The 22,284-nt window shown below is 36.2% G+C and overlaps 1 protein-coding gene across 1 annotated transcript; it reads right to left on the minus strand.

Annotated features, from left to right (window-relative positions):
- Positions 1–12,434: 12,434 nt before the first annotated feature.
- On the minus strand, positions 12,435–21,372 carry mettl14 (methyltransferase 14, N6-adenosine-methyltransferase non-catalytic subunit). The gene is made up of 11 exons (XM_008413649.3): positions 21,145–21,372; positions 20,728–20,816; positions 19,493–19,580; positions 18,457–18,534; positions 17,000–17,087; positions 16,656–16,746; positions 16,437–16,578; positions 15,362–15,454; positions 14,452–14,568; positions 13,059–13,269; positions 12,435–12,928 (listed from the first exon to the last, which is right to left on the minus strand). Exons 1-11 carry the CDS (start codon positions 21,208–21,210, stop codon positions 12,624–12,626), a joined length of 1,368 nt encoding a protein of 455 aa, XP_008411871.1. The 5' UTR covers positions 21,211–21,372; the 3' UTR covers positions 12,435–12,623.
- Positions 21,373–22,284: the final 912 nt, after the last annotated feature.

A 22,284-nucleotide genomic window follows, 5' to 3' on the forward strand; every position in this document is an offset into this window, starting at 1 on the left:
ACAAGGGGCTGACGATATGAACACAATAATGTGATTTTTGTCACATGCAGTGACAATGAGAACTGATTTTGGCAGTTCAGCTCAAACACTTCTTGCAAAGTTTGATAAGGTTAACACGTTTAGATTTGCATGTAGAAACCCAATGTCTAGTATTAAAACTTAATGTCATTTATGTGAGTTAATACTATACAAAATCATACATGCAAATTTAAGTAGGTATTCCATGCAAATATAATGAAGAAGAGCCCATTTGCAAGAACATTTATGTTTATGTTGAACCAAAGTTTTACTGCTGATGCAAAGTCGGATGTTTGTTTTTGCACAGATCTTTCACAATCCTCAAGATTCAAGCCAGTGAGCTTCAAGGTTTCCCCCAGAAAACTTCCTAAGCCCGGTGGTCAGGGCACCGAGGTAGTCTACCGTGTTTTTGTATTAAAAATGCTAAGTAAGGGTCTGCTGTGGTGGCGCAGGGGTTAAGCACAACCCATGTATGGAGGCCTTAGTCCTTGAAGCAGTCGCCGTAGGTTTGATTCCCGGCCTGGCGACCTTTGCTGCCTGTCTTCCTGTTCTCTCATTACCAACTTTCCTGTCAATTAACTATCAAATAAAGGCCACTAGAGCCAATAAAACCTTTAAAAGAAAAAGCTAAGTAGACATGAAAAGTAAAAATATTACTGGGTGATTATATGTTATGGGAAAACATCACCAGTGAAACGCTATTTAAATCCACAACTAGTCTTAAATACAACTATTCAAAAAATACAATTAAAATGAATATCAATTATTTGCACTTCTGTTAAATCCAAATTAAGTCAGTGGCTCCATAAGGCCCCGAGGCCTTGAGGGACCCATAAATACTAATATTTTTACACAGACCACAGATATAAATGAAGCATTTGTTTATTGAGATTATCAATGTTGCTGAATTTGATTTAATGGTTTCAGCATACACAAATTAAACTATTTAAATTGGTTAACATTTAAATTTAAGATTTTAAGGAGCTGGCAAGTTTACTTGTTAACATGTAATAAGAACTGCTGTGATTGCTCAAGTTTGAGGGACGAGTTTTTCAGATCTCCGTGCGGTCAACTCTGGCTGACTAAATGGACAAAGCATTTGATATGGTTTGGTGCCCCGTTTAACCGGAAAAATATTAAAAACAATAATAAAATAATATAAAACCAGCGTGATGCGTGACTACGAGGCGAGCGCGAAAGCTCCTCACCGGGCTGAAGCTGAATGAGGTTAGCGCTGGTTCGCTAACCACTAACGCGGTTGGCCGGAACCAGCTCTAACCCGCTTGGCAACCGGGACCATAGACATAAACTTTACAGGGAAGACAGAGTCAAACGCTGGGCGGCGTGTTGAGATGTAAACGCCGTACATAATTATGTCATCAAAGATCAATCATTCTCACTGCTCACTCAACACGCAAATGGCTGCAAACAGACGCGAGACTACAAGTTATTCCTGCGGTTCACATAGAGCTGTGCAACGAGAGCTAATGCGGTTCGTTTTGAACTCTTCCCTTGATATAGAGTTCTCCAAAGAAAAATAACTACCCTCACTGGGTTGATGTAAATATCCATACAGGTCAGCCTGTATCCATTTCGAGTGAAATGAGGCGCGCGGGATCCGCGCTGAGGTAAACTTAATAAAGCAGCGGCAGCGCAGGTAAAGCGCAGAGGGGGGCTAGCAAAGCATGGCGGCCGCCAGCCTTATAATATGAGGTAAAATTTTACACCCTAAGTAAGCCCAGGCCATTCATTCCTTTCCATCTTAGTATGTCATGCTAGTACTGTTATCCACAACATGCCAAAGGTGGTCTCTTGGATTGAGATAGGGTTGACACACAGGGAACAACAAAGGACAGCAGAAAGCAACAGTTTTCCACTATTCAGGCTGATTTGAATACATAAAATGTGATAGCAACAGCAGCGACAAAAGTTGAACATTTTTCAACTTTCTTGAGCTCAACATTTCACATACAACAATTTTGCTGATCACTTCCCTGGAGTATGGAGAGCGATTGTCGATTCATCGCGCAAGTTCCATAGGAAATGAATGGAGAGGGATTGATGTCGCTCCCTGTGTGTTGAGCCTTTAACTGTGGAGGCCATGGGAGCACAGATAGCCCATTATTCTTTAAGAAAACAGTTTGAGATCATAAAAGTTTTGTGACATCACAGCGCTAGAGGTTCCCATCAGAAGATGGATCTATCACAGCATTACAGAGAAACTTTGAACCACTCTTCCTTACAGAAATACTGGCTAAATGAGACTCGGGAAGAGCTAGTTACAACTGAGGTGGAGTTATCCATGAACAAATTCAAACTAATGCATTCTTCATTGCCACTGATATTTACATACACTTAAATTTAACATGGCAAAGTAACATTGACTAAAACATTACAGGATGCTCTACTTTGGAGTGATCAGTCGGTGTAGTCATGTGGAAAACATCACCTGCTGTAAAATAAAATGAACATATATTTTTAAGATAACTAAAAGCAGAAGGTATTTGCCTCATCCACCAAAGCTGAAGGTTTACAACTCATAACAGTGTGGCATATGACACCATTTACCTACATTTAGGTTATGTTAGAAGACATTGTATTGTACAAAAAAAAGCCAAATGCATTTAAATTACAAGCAGGGACGGTGTCATTTCAAATCAGAATTTTTACATAGTGAACAATGAACATCAATTATCAGCACCAATATACTTAGACTGAACTTTTAACTAGTTTTTATATATGGCATACCATCACAACACCACTTACAAGTTTTCACAGTACACTGTCTTGAACATCGACACTTTAACATCTGAAGTCTAGAAGCAGGAACTGAGCCAATATTACTGACTTCATGCTTTTCAAACTAAAGGAGAGGAAACACACTAAGCAGAAGTCGAAGTCTAAAATTTCAAGGACAATGATTACAAACGATAAAGAGAATGACAAGCAGTGACCAGTGTGGACATTCAGACGGTACAATCATATTAAGCAAAGGAAAATCTCAGGTACCTTCTTGGACTGAGACTGTATCCTAAGTATCCTGACTCTTTTACTCCCTTTCTACCTTTGGAAACTAGTCACTTGTGGTAAAAAAGTACATTTGAGATAGCCAATCTTTACTTTTCCTTGTTATGACTGCTGCTGAATCTTAAAATTGTGAAAACACTTTATATTGTTTTAACAACTAATAGTCTTAGTCATATTTTGTAACAGTTCTTGTCCATTGTTTGAATGAGGATGTTAGTCAATGGGTTTTTTTCATAATGCCATCTTTCACAAGAATGGGGTACTTCCAGTATGTTGGGTGCGGTGCTCCTCCTCTAACAAGAAGCAAGCTTGACAACATTACATTGAAACAAACGACAGTCACGGGTTAATTGATCTGTATCTATTTTTTCTTTAGTTCCTGGAGTGAACTAAAGAAAAAACAGATACAGTCTGCAGTAGTTGTGCAGACACAAGAGACTGAAAAAATGTACTGATCATGTTACCTAAAGTGCACTTTCATATGATTACTACCCAAACAATATTATAAATGCTTTTCTGAATTTGCATTTCATTTTTGGTACTAAAAGGATTATTTTTTTCAGTCATCAACCAGCTGAATGAAAACATACTTGTTCTAAGATATGTCACTTGAAAATTATTTGTCACCATGACTTACAAACTCAAGTTAGATCCTCCTAACAACTCAGAAGTTAGGAAAGGACCTATGGATTTTTTTCTACTATAATAATACCTTTTTTGTAATAGCAGCACAATTTTGTGCCGAGTTGCTAAAACACTACTAAAGATTTTGATCCCATTGTTTTGGATGCTGTACCGCTACCGTGATTTCTGTTTCCATTTTCTTGCACTGTGATGCCTCTTGCAATCTTGCAATGAATAACCGTTGGAAAGAGATTCAAATAATGATGCTCCTAATCATTATTTACATGATTAGGAGCAAACTGAATTCTATAAAATTAAAATAAGTCCAAAATAAAATATCCAAATTTCCAAAAGGATAAAGGGAAGACATCATAGATGTAGCATACAATCAAAGCTGTAAACAAAAAGAGGGAAATACGGCAAACCTTATTTTCCTTTGATTATCACAGGAAGTTTGATCATGTCTTCCATTTGTACTCAAATAGTATCTCAGAAAACAAAAATGCCCTCATACCCACAAAACCTGCCCCATCTTTGACTTGGGGAAAATGAGAAGCTTCTGACCAGCTATGACTTCAAAATCCATCATGGCTGCTGAAGTAATAAACATCACTTGATGTTCTGTCAGTTTATATTTGAATAATTCAGGTGTACATTTGTTCTTGTTTCAAGATCTATTGGCAAATATGTTCCTACCATTTTTTAATATGTTAAAGAATACATAAGTCATGTTTACTGAACAACTATTAGTGGAAAGTCTAGTCTCTAAATTCAGCAATATACAGATCCAAGTGGTTTTCAACCAGAACATCTTCAGAATACGTTTGGCATACTTCCTTAATCCTAATTCCAATTTCTGAGATCTATGGAATCCAACATGAGGTCCCGATCAAGGAAAATGGAGGATAGTGGCATGCTGACTTGAAAAAGTAGAACAAATAAGATGCTGTATGGTGCATTAAACCAACACATATCTGCAGTAAATTTTTCACAGCTTCAATTCCTCAATACCTGGCTTTTCAACATACCTAGAGGACATGCACACAGAAAAGAGGAGGAGTAAAAAAAAAAGAGAGGTTATTATTGTAACCGTTACAATAATAAGGGTTATGTATGTTACAATGAATGTGCGCTACATAATGAAATGTTTGCTTTGAGTATTAGTCGAATATCCCACAGGGGTTCTAAAAAACTACTTTGTAACATGTTAAAGTGAATAATTATTGCAAACTGAAGTATCTAGAACTTATTTAGATAATACTGTATCTAAAATATGACAGGGGAAATCATATGTGTTCCAAATGGAATATCACTTTATAGTCCTAAGTTTTCCAGTGAGAAAGTCAGAATCTGGATATCTTCCAATTATAATAAGGCTCTTAAAAATGTCTGTGTGCAGGACTTTCCCAGCAAATCTTGTTGAGTGACTAGTTTTGCCAAAACAAATGAATAGACCCTGAAAAAGAGTAGTTGATCAAGTTTATCAGATTTTTCTCAAGAACTGTGTTCTCTGTAATTGTTAGTTTCTGTAATAAAACACTAAATAACAGATTAATACATTTTAAAGGGTATTTGTGTTTTATTTGAATAAATTATTCAAACAAAACCTTTTCTTGTTGCATTATTGTGAATGTGAAGAATGGTGACTAATGGCAAAGTACTAAAAACCACAAAGATCTAGAAACAAGATGTAGTATAAATTAGCAAAGTGTAGAACTGAAGAATGCCATTCACAGAGATTAAGAGACAAGACATATAGAGACAAAGAAAGAGATTTGTAACAGAAGAAATTTGAAAAGATCACCTGCTGAAAGCATGGACTAGGTACTGTATGTCTGGATGATGAACAGACCTGGTGTGATAAGAGATTCACCACATAGTGAAATAATGCTCGTCTACTACTGCTTGTATCTTGACAAGAAAGAATTTTTCTCAGCTTCCAGCAGGTGTCCAAAGAGTGTCCTGATTGACTGAAGACTTTATTGTGTGTCGAAGACTTTATTTCTTATAATATTGATGGTAATGACTTACAGATAATGATGTGTAAAAATTCAGTGTCTCGGAAAATTAGAACGTTACATCCAATCAATAAAAAAAGGTACTCTGAACGCTATTTACAGTTACAATGCAAACTTTTGTTTCATCTGAAAAGAGGACCTCTGATCCAGTTCTTCTTTTCTTTAATCTAGGTTCCACCATCGTCTGTGTTTCAGAAGAGGTTTAACATGAGCAATGAGTTATTAGTAGCCCATGCACATACAAGACTCTCCACTACATAGTAGCTCTTGACATGCTGACTTCAACCTCGGGTCACTCCTTGTCATCTGCTAACAAATTCTTAAATGGATTTGTTTGACAAAGGGAGTGGTTATCCTTGTTACTGGTGGACCATTCCCTACCATACCCTTCCCGTCTACTCAACTTTTTATGAATGCATTTTTCACAATATTTAGATTTCAGTGGAGACACTGAGTGTTGGTTTTTCAACATCTGTAAGACACATAGTCTTACAACATTAAAGAAAGAAAAGCTTGGAATATTTCACTCAATGTATAATCAATCTATGTAAAATTTGAGTTTCACTTTCTGCAATGAGTGACAAAAACACAATCATTTCCAGACAATAAGTTAATGCTTTTGTTACCTTGAACACTGTGGCTTCAACAATGATATGTTTAATATTGGATTTTTATAACCAGGTTTTGACAACTTTAGTGGTTTTAGTGCACAAGAAAAAGATGAAAATAACAAACAGTGACATTTTCTGATAGTAGGGGTCGCATTAAATGAATATCTTCTGTCTTTGACCATTTTTAAAAATTGTTACAGAAAGGCCTAAAGGCCATCTGTCATTTTGACAGATTACAATCCTCACAGAATTTAAGTTTTTTTGCACAAAGTACATCATGGAAGTAGCTAAATCAATCAAGCAATAAAAAAAATTCTATTTGAGCATCATCTCTGACCTGCATATTGAATATATTACATTTCTATCTGGGAGCTGACAGTGTGTAGAAGAGTTATAGATAAGATGCTTTAGGGTGAATCTGGTGCAGGAATGCATTCTACAGGATTTCCTCCCACTGCCCTTCACTCAGAGAATCTTGCAGACTCGTAATCACTTCAGTTGGAGAAATGTTACCTGACTTCAAAACTTTGGTAGAAGCAGTAGCAGTGCTGGTAATTCTAGTTTACATTGTGCCAACAGAACACAGATTCAGCCTACAGATCCACATCAAAACCTAACACATTTGAACATGCACAAGAAGGTGTGCACTTCATGTCCATGTTCATAATTTAAGCGCTACCGTTTCATTAAATTGTTTATATGTATTTACCGCGGCCACAGTCAGTGGTTTTGACCACTGTGGATAAAAAGATATACATTTATCTGCTTGATGTGTGATGGCACAATGAGAGTCCTCTGTTCAGCTTGTTGAATGTTAAACCAAGAGAAAATGAAATGCAATTGCATATGCCAATATCATCACTTTAAAGAAGATGAGTAAAAATAAATTGGGATGGATTTTTTTTTTTAAACGCTTCTGCCAAAATGATGGACAACCACAAAGTCTAGCGAGCCTTCTGCCTGGTAGATTACTGTATTTCTTATTTTCAGCAGTCACTTTACAGTCACCGTTTGTGAAAATCATTTACAGTACGTATTTGTGTATGTTGTTGGTATATACACTGCTCAAAAAAATAAAGGGAACACTTAAACAACACAATATAACTCCAAGTAAATCAAACTTCTGTGAAATCAAACTGTCCACTTAGGAGGCAACGCTGATTTACAACGGGGACCCTCGTCGGTTATTTTTTTGAGCAGTATATATATATATATGCAATCCCAAATATATATATGCAATCCCAAATAACGATTTAGTTTTTTTTTTTTTACTTTGGAGGTGATCTGTCTGTGGTATTGCTGAGGTGTAATGAAAGCAGATGTGGCTTTGATAGCATGTTTACTATATATTTTTTAAATATACATATATATATGTATTATGTATGGCATTAATATACATATTAATGCCAGGCCAGTTTTCTGGGTAATCAAGCACAGGTTGGTTAGGGGAGAAACAGAGAGCATTTTGTCTGTGCTGCAAAAAGACTGACGGAACAAGATAGAAACAAGGATGAAAACCTTTCATGGTTTCCAACAAAGCAACTAAAAGACAAAGTTTTTGGTCCTATCACTGATTAATGCAAGTGCATAATATGTAAGAAGTATAGAAGACGCTACACCAATCCATTCTGAACGCAACCTTAACATGAACAAAGCAATTCAGCTGTTATAAGACCTAAAACGTCTTAAATGCCTGCCTTTGTTCTGAAGTTTATAACTTTAAACTAATTAATTATCCTCATCAACTTTGTTTGCTGCAATTTGTTTCTTATGTAATTAACAAGTGAAATGTATTTTAGACTATAATGGAAAGATGACAATAAACATCCCAAGCATACCAAACATTCAGGTTTGTTTTCGCTTCTGCCCTCTTTTTCGGCAAACATTTAAAGCTTAAGTGACATCTGGCCGGTGCCGGTATCCAACTTGTGCGTCAGTCATGGTTACTCCCATGTTCTTAAATGAATTCCTGCAAAGAAGTTGTCTTACAAAACACTTCACAGTTGTTTTGTTTATTTTTTATATCAATGTTTTGACAGTATCTTCATTGTTAAGGTTGGGTTTATTTACACTAAGCTGTCTTCTTCCTGGTGAACAAAAAAATTGAATATTTACCTTAAGGTTGTGTTCTGTACTTTACTGATAAAATATATGATTCATTTAATGCAATTATTAGGCATACAGCTCTGGAAAAAAATAAGAGACCACTTAATGATCAGTTTCTCTGATTTTACTTTTAATAGGTACATGTTTGAGTAAAATGAACATTGTTCTTTTTTGCTATAAACTACTAACAATATGTCTCTGAAATTTCAAGCAAACATTTAGTATTTCTTTGCAGAAAATGAGAAATGGTCAAAATAATGAAAAAGATTCAGTGCTTTCAAACCTCAAATAAGGCAAAGAAAACAAGTTCATATTCATTTAGGAACAACAACAATAACGTTTTAACTCAGGAAGAGTTCAGAAATCAATTTTGGTGGAATAACCAGGAGGTTTTCAATAGGGTTCAGTGCAGTGGTCTGAACCCCAGAGCCGAATATATATCTTCGTTTGATAGTCAGTGATGAGGTGGTTAGTGTATAATTTTCTGTTTTAGTCAGTCAACTTTCACAGTGTCCTCTATCCATTTAGTGTGCATTTGGGGAAAAAGGGACTGAGAATGTCAGGATTTTTTTTCAGGCTAATTATATGGAAATTGGGGCAAAATATCAGTAACAAGTGAAAAACACATCCCCAAAAAATTAAAAGTGTAATAAAGTGGGATGAAGTGGAGAACAATGTTTGAGCATGTAAAGAAAAGAAGGTTCAAAACCTCTTAGAAAGCTAAGTAAACAGAAAGCATTATTGCTAATTGTTACCTGCTGGCTAACACTTTATGATTAATTAATGAGCTGTAAGAAGGTTTTCATTTCCAAGGTATTACATAAGAACAGTCCCATAATTTCTAAAAGCAATTTCTAATCTCAGAATATTTCATTGACAGCCATTTGGGCAATAATATGGAAGTGGAAAGAATATCATTTTACCATCGAGCAGTATGACTATGATCTCCTTGCAAAAAAAGTGGGACAGACAAAACAGACTTCAAAAAGATTTAGAACTAGAAGGTATTTTTTAATGAAAGCAATAAGTAATCCACTTGTCTAAAGCCTGTGAAATATCCATCCATCCATTCATGCATTACACATTATTGACCAAATGGGCCATCCATGGATGGTCCATCCATCTCCAACTATATCTGTCACAAATTTCTAAGGAGAACATAGTCAGGCTGCTCGATGGTAAAGTTATATTTGTTCCATCCATCTATCTATCCATACATCCATCTATCCAATATTACTAGCAGTTCAGAGCTTCTATGCTTAGCTGCGACTTTTTCCTAGAGGTCTGGAAGCACTATCGCTGCCATTAACACTTTACTTTATATTTAATGTAGAAATTACTCTTAGACCTGTGTTGTTTTCATGTCTACTCTGTCTTGTAAAAACTTCAGTTGGTTGCGGCAGAAGGCTGATTCTGGTTCTGTTCTGTTAGAGGTTTCCTCCTATTTTTTTGTAACTGACTATAAAGATGTAGTGCAAAATGTGCAGGAAATTGGACAAGCCGTATAACAATAATATCTACGGGTGAGCATTTGCTTGACAGTCATGTGGGCCTGGGGAAAAAGAGATCTAGTAAAGATGATCCACTGTATGTTTCAGTTTTAAGCTTCTTGCTGGGGCCAAAATACTATTTTTATGTCTGTCAGACTGCTTTATTATAAAATTGTCTTTCCCAGCTCATATGTTACATGGAGACTTAAGACACCTGTTTTTTTTTCAATTTAGGAGGTTTTTATGATTAAATTGTAAAAAAAAAAACAACAACAAAAAAACCAGCATCAGGAGCTTGTCAGACAGTGGACTGGATTTCTATTGAAAAAGCACCAAACTTTTAAGAACAAATAATCAAAACAACTTTGAATACTGAAAAGAAGATCCTATTCTTTTGAACTAAAGTTTAAATCAGGGTTGACTGAGGGCTTTTGCATATTTCATTATGTAACAAAATTTAAATAACAATGAAACTATGTGTAAAAAGAGCATTCTGGAGAACTAATTAAGCAAGTGATCCGGTAAGTTTCTCTTAACGTCACGCCTCGGTTAATGTACCGCAAACCTCACAAAAGGACCTCCCTGCAGTGGAATGCAGATTTTCTGAATGCATTTGTGATTTTTTTTCTGCCTTGCCATATCTGTGCTCACTGGTGCTTTAAGAGCAGTCTCATTGCAAGATAAGATTTGGTTCATTGCGCTAAAAGACCCGTTAAACACCTGTGCAGGCAAACTCGAGGCGTATTGTTTTGCATGTCTGTGAGACTTGATTTAGGCCTATTCTGAAGAGGAGAAAGCTGTTGTTGTTTTTTTTGTTTGTTTGTTCTGGATACCTGTCAGTTTTCTAGATTTTTTTGCTCTGCCAGTGACAACAGGAAGTGGTGTACGTGCTGGTAACTAAGTGCTCTGGATACAAAAATTAAGAGGACATTGTCAGATTAACAACTGGCTGAGCTTATATATTCCATGTGAGCTTTTCTCTGTCCTGAGCCACAGCAGTTTTTAGTCAAATGTGAATCAGTTATGTTCTATAGCCAAGCATCAAGCAAACATTTGCTAAGTTTTTTAGTTTTCAGTCAGTGCAGTAGGACTCTGAAAGCACAGTGGCTGAACAATAACACAGTTTATCAAAGTGTCAGTTAAGCCATGTAATTTGTATAAACCTTTAACCCTGCTGTCAAAATGTCAAGTTAACAATGCATATTTAATTAAGGGAGTAAACCATTGGCAGTCTTAAAAAAAAGGGGGTAGCATTTCTTGAACATCTTGAACAGACTCTCCCTCAGTGTGGTATTACTGGAAATTTGCACAACAGCATGCGGACCGTGCATGGACAAAAGTCAATAACCAATCAACTTTGAGGACTATTACAGTTGGTGCGCATGCAGAGCACCATGTCAAATATGTTGGCAGTAAAAGCTGCAATGTGAGAAAACACTACATGTGTCAGGCCAAAGTGACAACACACAGGGAATGTCCCATGGTTTTAAAAAAATCTGCACTGCTCAGATTTGATGCTTGTGTCTAGATCGGAAAGATATTCTTTTGAATTTTACAAATACTTTCAGCTCAAAATATTATGAGACCTAGACCCACCAGGCACTATTCTAGATAAGTCACACCAGAATTGAGCCCCTTTTACCTTCAGAGCAGTCTTAATTCTTAATCACATAGATTCAACAAGGTAGCTGAAACATTTAGATTTTAGTTCACTTCACGCAACCTTAACAAATTTGCTTGCTGTGATACCATCACATAATTAAGGTGGAACTGGACTGAGATCTGACAGTTGTGGAGGTCACTGGAGTACAGTGAACTCATTGACAAGTTTAAGAAACCAGTTTGAGATTAACATTATTTACAATGGGCATTATTCAGCTGAAACTAGCCATCAGGAGATGGACATTGTGGGCTGATATAGTCAGCAATAATACTTAAGTATTTTGTGGTGCTGAAACACAGCTCAGTTGGAATTACTGATATTCTCTCAGTACCCACAGTGTACTGAGAAAATATCTTCCACATCATTTCACACCAGTGAACAGCCTCAACAATAAATGCAAAACAAAATCGATCCACGCTTTTTTGTTTATGCAAAATTCCAATCTGGACATCTAAATGTCATTGGAAACTGGACCGAGTAACAATGGCTTTTAGGCCACCTTTGACTTTCCATCGTCTTAAACAAGTCTGCCTGTTCTCATTTGACCTTTGACACCATCAAGACATATTTATTCATACAAGCACCATTCTCCACCAAATCCAAGAAGTTTGGCTGTATGCAAAAACTCCTGTAGATCAGCAGTTCATAATCAGACTAGTTCATCTGATTATGAACTAAAGATCATGCCACATTTAGTCACCTAAATCCTCTTTCTTCTCTATTTTGATTCTTGCTTTCAACTTCAGCAAATCATCACAACATCTAGATATGCAAAAATGCATAGCGTTGCTGCCATGTGATTGGATGAGTTATTATTTGAGTTTACAAGTGTATAAATACAAACATCACAAAGAAAGAATCTAGAAAAATACAAACATTATGTGAAAAAAATTTATTTTTAGAAACATTATTTAAATCTAATCTACAGAATTTCTATGCAAAAATATTCAAACTGAGCAGTTTCAAAAAGATCCATACCAGTAAAAGTTTGTTGGATTCTTACTGACCACAACAACTGTGTAAAAGAAAAACCACAGAAAAGGAGTATCAACAATCACTCATCATTCTAGCGAGGCGGAAACCCCCGATGTGGCCCTCCCCTTCCCCTGAACCCCCCTCTGTCTCCACGGAAATTGGGCCTGTTCCTTTCTCTCCCTCTGTCTCCGCCTCTCCCAGCATTTGGCCCCCCGCGACCCCCTCTGGGTGCTCCACCTCCACGGTCCGACTTGAGTTTCACAGGTGATTTGGGCCGCAGCCTCTCTATTTCTTCTGTGCAGCCAGACAAATGGGAGTCGGGCATAGGAAAGTGTGAGGTGTAGGTCTCCGGGTTAAAGTTGGTGTTTGTTAATGTGGGACCAACAGTCACCCAGCCTGGAAGCAGAAAGAAAAACAGTAGTTACAAAACCAAGATCAGCTATAAATCAAAAAGAATTTCATCATAAATCCAACTATTTTTTACATTTCATTTTATTTTTTTACAATAAATATCTGACTATCCCACCTGGTCTGATGGTTGAGTCTCTTCCAAACAGGTGCAGCCTCCTGCGACCCAAACAAAAATGCTCAATGATGTGGAAGATCTCCACCGGTTTCTCCACATTTCCCATCTCAGGCTCCTCAGTAATAATCAAGTCAATGTCCACATTGGCATGGATGAAGTCACCATCAGTACTCCTTCGCACAGTTCCCTTGATTCCCATCAAGCAGTGCTCCTGAAATAAGCACATCTTACTCATTAGTACATTTTATACCACGATAACTTGTAATATAAAAACCTAAGTTATGTCCTAATGTGGAACATTTTCAGGCACAAAGATAACATTGGGTAAAATTATTTTATCACAATTTTTTTTTTTTTTTATGAAAGCATACAATGAAACGGTAGCAATTAAAAATGTTGCTGTTACTTGGGCAACAGAAAACTACAAACAAATACATTTGTGACATATTCAGTGGAAATTCGTTCCTCTAATAATACCGATGACTTCCAAAATTGTTCCGTGTCGCATGGCCTGTCTAATCAGCAGTCATCATGTGATACGTTCTAGTCCCTTTGTTTAGTTTCCTTAAAAACTAAATAAAGTGGAGATAGCTCTGACAAGAAACAACAAGAAAGTGATAGCAAACTAGTCGGTTTTCCTTCCTGTTCCGTGTAAAGGTTATGCCACCAGGAAAAAAAGATAGCATGATGCCAGCTAAAATAAGAATATGGACATAAAGGCCTAAACCCTTGATCTGCTTTGCAAGCGGTACATAAAGCTGAAAGAAGGAGGGCTACATTTGATGAAAAGGTCACTGCAAAGCAATACTAAGCTGTTGGGCCTGATCCCCTTCATTCTAACATAAAATGTTCCTGTTTTGGTGGGTACAAGTTTTTCCAGAATGGCACTGCCTGAATTCTTTGGACAGTTTCATTTCAAAACTCTGGACTTTTCCAGGTTAAAGTTTATACATTTGTCAAAAAATATGGGCCATTTCCAACATCTTGGTGCAAACATATATGATATTTATGAATGTTGAGTTCAGACTAAAAACAGGAACTAGAGGTGGAGCAGAAAAAGACTTATGAAGAGAATAAGTGACCATTATTTTTACAAAGACTAGGCTGCCAATTTAATCTTGATTGTGATTGAGCATTGACCTGGAAGTCAAGTACTGAAATATCTGATTTCTTCGTTTTTTAGCCTTTTTATTAAATGCATCACAATTAAGAACTGCCACAATTATTGGTGTAAATATTTAGTAACACAAGATATACTTTTTTTAAACGGTGTGACAATTAGGGGTTTGAAGAAATCTCGTGATAAAAATCCGCAATTTTATATAATAGTTTACATGAACATACAAATGCAGCATATCAGTTTATTTGGTTCTTATGTGTATGTGCATTGTACCTTAGTCCTCTGAAAAACTGCTTTTGGGTCCAGGGCCTTGGTTTTTCCTGGGTTATTCTTGTTGGTTTTGATCCAGCATATGTCCTCACACCTCCTGAAACCCCACTTTCTCAGGCACTGAAATCAGGTTAAGGAGTTTGTAACAAGAGCATTTGGTAGCATTTGGTAGGTTTGATAGTAAGGTTTCCTTGGTAGGATGTAGATCAGTTATGCTTCCAGCAGTACTTAATTAAGTTAAATAAACACCAGACAGTTGCTTTCATGCCAGCGTGGCCAGTTACTGGGTCATCAAAACAGCTTGAAAGCTATAAAAGTAAAACAATAAGACCCTTATATAAACTTTGAATGTTTCTTTTATACTTGTTACTCGCTCAAAATTAGAAAAATCTTAGAACTTAAAACACACAACTTAAATCTCAAACCCTTTGGATTTAAAATGCGAAAATGCCTGCAGAGTCAGTACTGAAAGAAACAAAACAAAACAAAACAAAAACTGCTGCACAAACATACCAGGACATGTAAAACCACAATCAAAGACATTTTCATACCATAGGGCGAGGCTGTGACTCATTGTTACTGATAAGTCTAATAGATTAACGTCACAACCGTCATAAAAAAAATAAAGGTCTTTGTGAGTTGTTTTGCCAAGGAGGAGAAAAGATGCCTGTGGTGGTGAACAAATACCAAGCATAGTGCAGGTATGAAGGAAAACACACAAAAGGCGCCAAAAACCCAACAGTTAACATGTTACCAAGGTAATGGACTGGTCTCAGTGATAAGAAATTAAGAAAATAAGTTAAAATATTTATTTATGCAAACCAGGAAAAGGAAGAAGTATGAATTAAAGTATGATGAATTAGCCTGTTACCAACAGAAACTGGTGTCTGAATTAATCACATAAAGCTGTTACCATTCTGCCCAGGTCCAGACCTTCTCCAGAGCCACACCAGAGAAAGACGAAGGAGCGTAAAGCTGATATCTCCTCAATCTCCAATCTCATGATCTATAACCGCCACAATTGAAAAATAATGAAAATAATAAAAATCCCCATAGTAAATATCTTGTAGAAATTAGTAAATATTTTATATACTGCAATGGTCTTAAAGCTCTAAAAACATTTCACTAGTAACCAAACAGATCATTGCAGTCTAGTAGTCACATTTTCACATATGATTTTATTACAACCTTTTTTTATGTTTCTTTATGGTGTTATTTGTGTTTAGAAGTCAGATTTTTCAAACTTCCCATCAAAAGCTCAAGAACACCTCTTGACGTCTAAATATCCCCACATGTAATACTGAAGCCACCAAATTCAGTATCCTATATAGCTGGCATCCAATTAAGTTTCTTTTAAAAGAGATGGAAGACTGTTTCCATCACTTTTAAACCAGTGAGACAGAAACAACCTCCATTTGAAAACTCAACAGAAAACGGAGGTTGTCAGCGATGTCTACCATTATTATCATTATATCTTTTAACTATAATGTTCTCTCTTTCTCTTTAAAGAAGCTACATCTGGTCTGGTATTCTGTTTAGCTTTGACACTTTCCTGTAGGTAGGCACAGGCTGAAATACTTTGCTACATGCATAGTCAGTAATTGAACTGCAGTAAAGTTTACAACACAATGCAGGCGACTGTCCACTGTTGCAAGTCAAAGCAATCTGCTGGCTTTTCTTAGATATAAAACTTAACTGCATTGTTTGATAAATAGGATCAATTAGAATGTATGGATGACTGGACTGACATTTTTTGTTTGTTTTTGTAAACCATCAAGGGACATGTTGTGAAGTGAGGCTATATAAATAAACTGCACTGAATTGAAAACTTAATCGATCCAAGTTGCTTTTTACAAGAGAAGTCGAATGTAACATTGTTGCAATAAATTCTAGTGCCCCTCCAAACTAGGTCAAATGATATTCAGAAATTAATGCACTGGGTGCAGCTACTAAATAAGAACCAACAATAAAATAAATTATGTACTGACATCATCCCAGGTCCAGAAGCGTTCTGTATGACTGATGCCTGACTCCCTGTAATATTCCTCCAGGGGAGGCTCAATCAGGATCACGTCAAACTCGCTTTTTAATTCCCGCAGGTCGAAGTGCTCCGGATCCGCCTGGAGATACCTGAACAAAAATTTATATATTTAATAAATATTTGAAACCAGGTTAAGTATCACAGCTTAAGTAGTTATTAAACTTACATAGGAGGAATGTTGGTGCTGGAGATGTGTTCATCTTTGAGTCTAATCAACTCTCGCAGTTTAGGATACTCTTCAAATCGGTCAGCCAAGCCTTAAACACAGAAGACATAGTTTCTAACAAGAACACAAGCCAAAAACAAAACAAAACAAAAAAATAAATAAAAATAAATATATATATATATATATATATATATATATATATATATATATATATATATATATATATGTGTGTGTGTGTGTGTGTATATATATACCCAGGCCTCTGGTAGAGGACCCGAGCTCAGAGGATGAAACAGACCACCCGCGGAGGGTGAGAAGGGAATTTTTTTAAATAATATACTCACCAACATCCCTGATGAAATTTTGTGGTCTGTGTCCAGTGTCTACAAAGTGCTGACAATAGTCATTGTGAGGGTTCAAACTTTGGGTACCCTGAGAATTTTAGAATGGGAGAAAGTCAGTGAGGAGGGAAGGAAATACATTTGCAAAGTAGGGCAAGAACCCAAAAAAATTACTGTGCGTTTTTAACCTATTTTACAATTTAACTTCAACGCACATGAAAGTACTTAATTGTGCCACAAGGGATAAAAATGTTATAGATTTCATATGAACAAAGCTAAGTTGTCTATCATTGCCATCATTTCTGAGCCATGTACGTTGAAATAAGTGCATACTTGACAATGAAATACCTCATTTACTGTTAATCTGCATCTCCAAAAAACAAGAAAATTGTCATGTTCTATAAAAATAAATACAATACCAAGCAAAAATAGCCATTCTAGGAAGTTTAGGTTAAATGCATGGACTAGAAGAATATCGACGTGTGACAAGGCAGAGCTGAAAACTGAGCCACAGTTTTGCTGCAGATTCTCTGCTGGATTGAAGCCTGAACTTTGACGCCTTCCACTGACAATAAGTTAACCGGACCAACAAAACTTGTCCTTCAAGCTGCAACGTCAGAGCTAAAATAAGACTTGTTTATCTCAAGAGCTTCACCGTCTGAAAGACATGAATGGTGACCAGCCATGTGTAACACGCCTCATGGTGACAAAACATAGCTTTAAGTTTGTATTTATTTTCTTTAGCTTTTCATGTCTGCCAAATCTAATGTAATTCAGACAGATTTGTAAATTTTTTCACATCTAGTTAAATTCAAAATCCAGACAGAATGGAAAGCAGGGGTCAATGTTATATACTAATAATTTTAACTTATTGGTATTCGATAAGTCAAAATTGAATACCAAGATTTATGGATGTTTTCTTTTTGGTATGTAATTAAAGAAACTAAATGTAATAATTACAGCAGATGACAAAAAACTTGAATTAAACACGTGTCAGTAATTAAAGAAACTCTGTAAAAGTGGATTTTAAAAAGGTAAAAATATTTTCTGTTTTTTCCCCGAGGACCTTAAATGCCTTGGCAACTCCACATTCTGTCACTAGAAACAAAGTTATTTCAGCAAGTCACAACTTAAAACCACAACTTTCCAAAGGGCGAAACCTGTTGCAGGACATACCAGTACCATTGACGTTTTAACTAGGAAGTGCTGCTGAATTCTGGAGAGATTCCAGCATCATGTGGTTCTGAGTTTTTATCAAAATCTTCTTCCTGATACTGTCCTGTAAGGAGGGGTTTTGTTGACTTACTCAGCACTAACCAATTAAAAGTTTCATCTACATTTATTGGAAATTATGACGTAGTTAATGCAGGGCACAAGTTCTACCGCCTGAATAAAATAAACTTTCTAAACTAATCCTCTGATGACATTTTTGAAAAAGTGTGCAAAAAACATGTTCCAACCTTGAGGAAAGTACTGGAATCCTTGTATACTTCCTCGTACGGGTTGCTCTCCTCTTCTTGCTGCACTTCTACTTCATCCTAGCATACACAAACACAGCATGTACAAACATACAATTTAGAAAAGACATGCATTTTGTGTAATACAAGCAAAAACAATATTGATATATTTATACGAATGACAATCATTTGTTTAAAAGAAAATAAAAAAAAAAGAGAAAAATCACAATCATTGTTAATTGACATTTTTGGAGCCACAATTATTAGTAGTTGGATTCTCTATTTTGATTATATATGAAAATACAACAAAGAGATTAAGAGAACTGACCTTGAAGCCAAAACAAAACTAAACAAAACAAAACCTAAGAATTAGGAGTAAGAAACAAAAAGGGGAAAACCCCGATTCATTTTATTTCTGTTGTAGTGGGCGGTACTAAGAGTGATGTAACACTGAGGTCACTAAATGAGTACAAGTGGGCTGAGCTGATACCAGACAGTGAGATAAAAAAAAAAATCATGAGTTATTGGCTGAATCACGTCACAGCCCTTAAAACATTTCCTTGTACTCCAAGAAAAAATATAAAAACACAGATCAGAGATCGGACATGCACAGGGCATCCTAACATTAAACAATATCCTCTGACTTGTAATGGAACAATTTTAAGTGAATTGTAAAATGGAGTCAAAGTGAGTGTTAGACAACCAGTGCCTAACATATAACTTCAGCAGAATTCAGGAGATTGTGTTCTCTGCAGGTTTATTATTTGTAAAAATACAAATGCATTCCTGGAAACTGCTTTAAAAAAATCTGACCTACAGTCACAGGTTAATCACTATTTACTGAAGTTGTTTAGCCACTTTAAAAGAAACATGATTCAGAGTGCTGTTTACCCTTTAATTAACTTGTACCAAATGCTTTATAAATTTTTTGTAAACTCTGTTTTTGTTTTATGCCATCATTAAACCTGTTTTTAAAGATAAAATGGGCACTTCTTTAAGTGGCCTATATGCGTGACAAACATCAAGTCAACACACTCACTTTTTGCTCTTCTACATCTTCCTCTGTGTCCTCTCCGTCTGTCTGTGGCTTTTTTTTAGAAGGAGGGGCTGAACTATCATATGAAGCTCTGTAAAACAAAACAGTTACTGTATAATGTTCTCAAGTGCCTTCACGTTCTAACCAAGATGCAACCTTTGACAGTGATCATATTTTCGCTTTGACAGACTGCATATAATTTTTATTCTTAATCACACCTGCTACAAATTAAACTATTCCACATCTCAACTGTGTTATAAAATGATGCAATGCAGGACAACTGCTTCTCAGAAAAAAAAAAAAAACTGTAAGCAGAAATCCAACTGTACGCATGCAAGTGTTATTAAATGCAAGTGCTTGTTTTACATCTATGGAAAAAAAAAACAATGCATTGCTGCTTAACAAAAAAAGTGCCTTCCGGACAGGTGATGAAAAGAAACAGAACTAACCATTGTGTTCATACCAGCTTTGCACATACAGAGTTTGAATTCTTTCCAGTTCTTTTTTTTTTCTTCAAGGATAAAACTGTATTTAGTTGTTTACACCTTCCCATCCTTTGTGATCAAAAAAGCCTTCCCACAGTACAAGGTCATCTTTCACTGTGAAAAGGACATGTTAAGGCTAATGTCCAGTAACTGTTTTCCTCCACACTTTGCGCTTTTGCATGTTGGCCAAAAGATTATCCATTATATTCTCATCTGACCAGAGTTCCTTACATAGTTTTAGACAAATTTCAAAGCAAATGTATTGTGGTTTTCTTTCAACAACAGCTGCCTTGAGTACACAATCAAAAATTGTCCTGCTGACAAATTCTCCCCAGATCCCACAGAAGTTACCACAGGACTGTTGACTGTGATAACTTAGGTGGACACCCAGGTCTTGACAGATTTACAGATGTGTCTGTACTCCTTAATTTTCAGGTGATGCTTGTGGATTATGACATGTCATAAAAGTGGTATATAACTTTATATCCTAACTCTGCTTTAAACTCAACAGCTGGACTTATAATATGAAAATATGTGAAAAATAATATTTATTATGCACAATTCTTGGTTCAGATCTTGTCAATTTTAGATTAAACGTCTACACCAAATTTTAAAATCTTATACTGAAAGAAAATATAGATTTGGAAAACTAGACTTTTTAAATTAATCTTCATAATCTTATTTTCACTTTTATTTCTTTTCAAATGTATAAGTAGCTGCAGATATTGTCTGTGTCAAGGTGTTTTATCTTGCCTGCATATTTCTCTTGTCTCTTCTATCTCTTTGAGCTCATCTTTACTGTGCAGGACAACTCCAATGCGGTCTGCGCTCTCAGCTCCTAACTGTTGGTTGAAAAAAATAACAAACATTACAACAATACAGCATAATATTATTAACGTGTCTTAAAGTTATGTCTCCCGTCAGTCAATATCCTGCTTTTTTTGTTTATTTTTGCAATGTTTTAGTTTACTGTTAGCTAGAGTCCCGAAAATCAATCCGTTGCATTCATTTACACAGGAAGTAAAACTATTACCTGTTTTCTTCAGACATGGGGGAGTTATGTGAGCACCTGTCGATCCAATTAAGTTTTATCCGTGATAAAGAGTTTATTCATCCAGTATAAGCCTGCAGCTACTGCTGCTAAAGCTAACTGATTGATTGTATACTTGCCTGCTGAGCTAAGAGTTGCCTCCTTAGCTTTTGTCTCTCGCGTATCTCTTGAAGTCGGCTGTTCATGTCTTTAATAATGGCTTAATAGTTTCTTAAAATGTACATAAAGAACACTCAGTCAAGATGCATTTAAATATCTCCATACGTCTAATAGTAGCAAGTTCCAATTAAAACCTGCTAAAGGGAAGATAGCCGCTAAAATTCACAATAGGTACGCTTGTTATGCACACTGGAACACACGACTTTCTCAATGTTGAAATCTCTTCAAGCGCGGCTTTTGAAACTGGGGCTCTTGCCTTAAAGACAAGTCTAACTCTGTGTTCAAGTAAAGAATTCAAGAAAATGAAGTATTAATTGTTCGACTTTAGCGGCGAATTGAATATTAGTTTGTAACCCCGCTCACGTGGGCGAGTACCGGTGTAAGCCGACTTTGTTTGCAACTTTGCAAATGGTCGCCCCGTGATGACGACACCTATGACGCCTTTCTTGTTGTTCACATATTCCCCTTCAAATAATTTTGAAGACACCTCTTTTTAAAAGAACCTTAAGAGGTAGATTCTGTTTTTACCGATTGCTGCGAAATATAAACATGTAAATAAATTTCTTGAAAAAATATTTGAAAGACTTTGATGCTTGCAGAGCAAGTGAGGACTTCAAACTATCAAGAGAAAAGTTGTGAACAAGCAGTGCACATTACCACTGTGCTCTGGTAAGCTGTCAATTGATTTAGTTTTGTTCCACATAAAAAAGGCAAGAGATCAGTTGCACTTAGGCATATGACTGACACTGACTGTATTTATTACAATGGAAGTGTGCAACTCATAGGCAGTTCTTGGCAGGAGCTGCAAGGACCATTGCTTCTGAAGAACTGGTCCTTCCACCTCCTTCAGCCCCTGTACTGAAGAGATGAGATAATACTAAATCAATTTCTTATGCGAAAAAATATTTATATTATATTATATTATATTTTTTAGTTTTACAGAATTAAATTAAGCTGTTGCACTTTTACCTGCAGTCTTATTGAGATAGTATTGAAGTTTTCATCTGCTAGATCAGGGTTATCCAACCTGCAACTCTGGACCCGTAAGAGGCTCTTTGGATCTCTTTCTCACTTAATATATAAACAATGAAATACTGCCC

This window comes from Poecilia reticulata, chromosome 1, assembly GCF_904066995.2.
Source record: "Poecilia reticulata chromosome 1, P_reticulata-male-v2, whole genome shotgun sequence".
Lineage (NCBI taxonomy): Eukaryota > Metazoa > Chordata > Actinopteri > Cyprinodontiformes > Poeciliidae > Poecilia > Poecilia reticulata.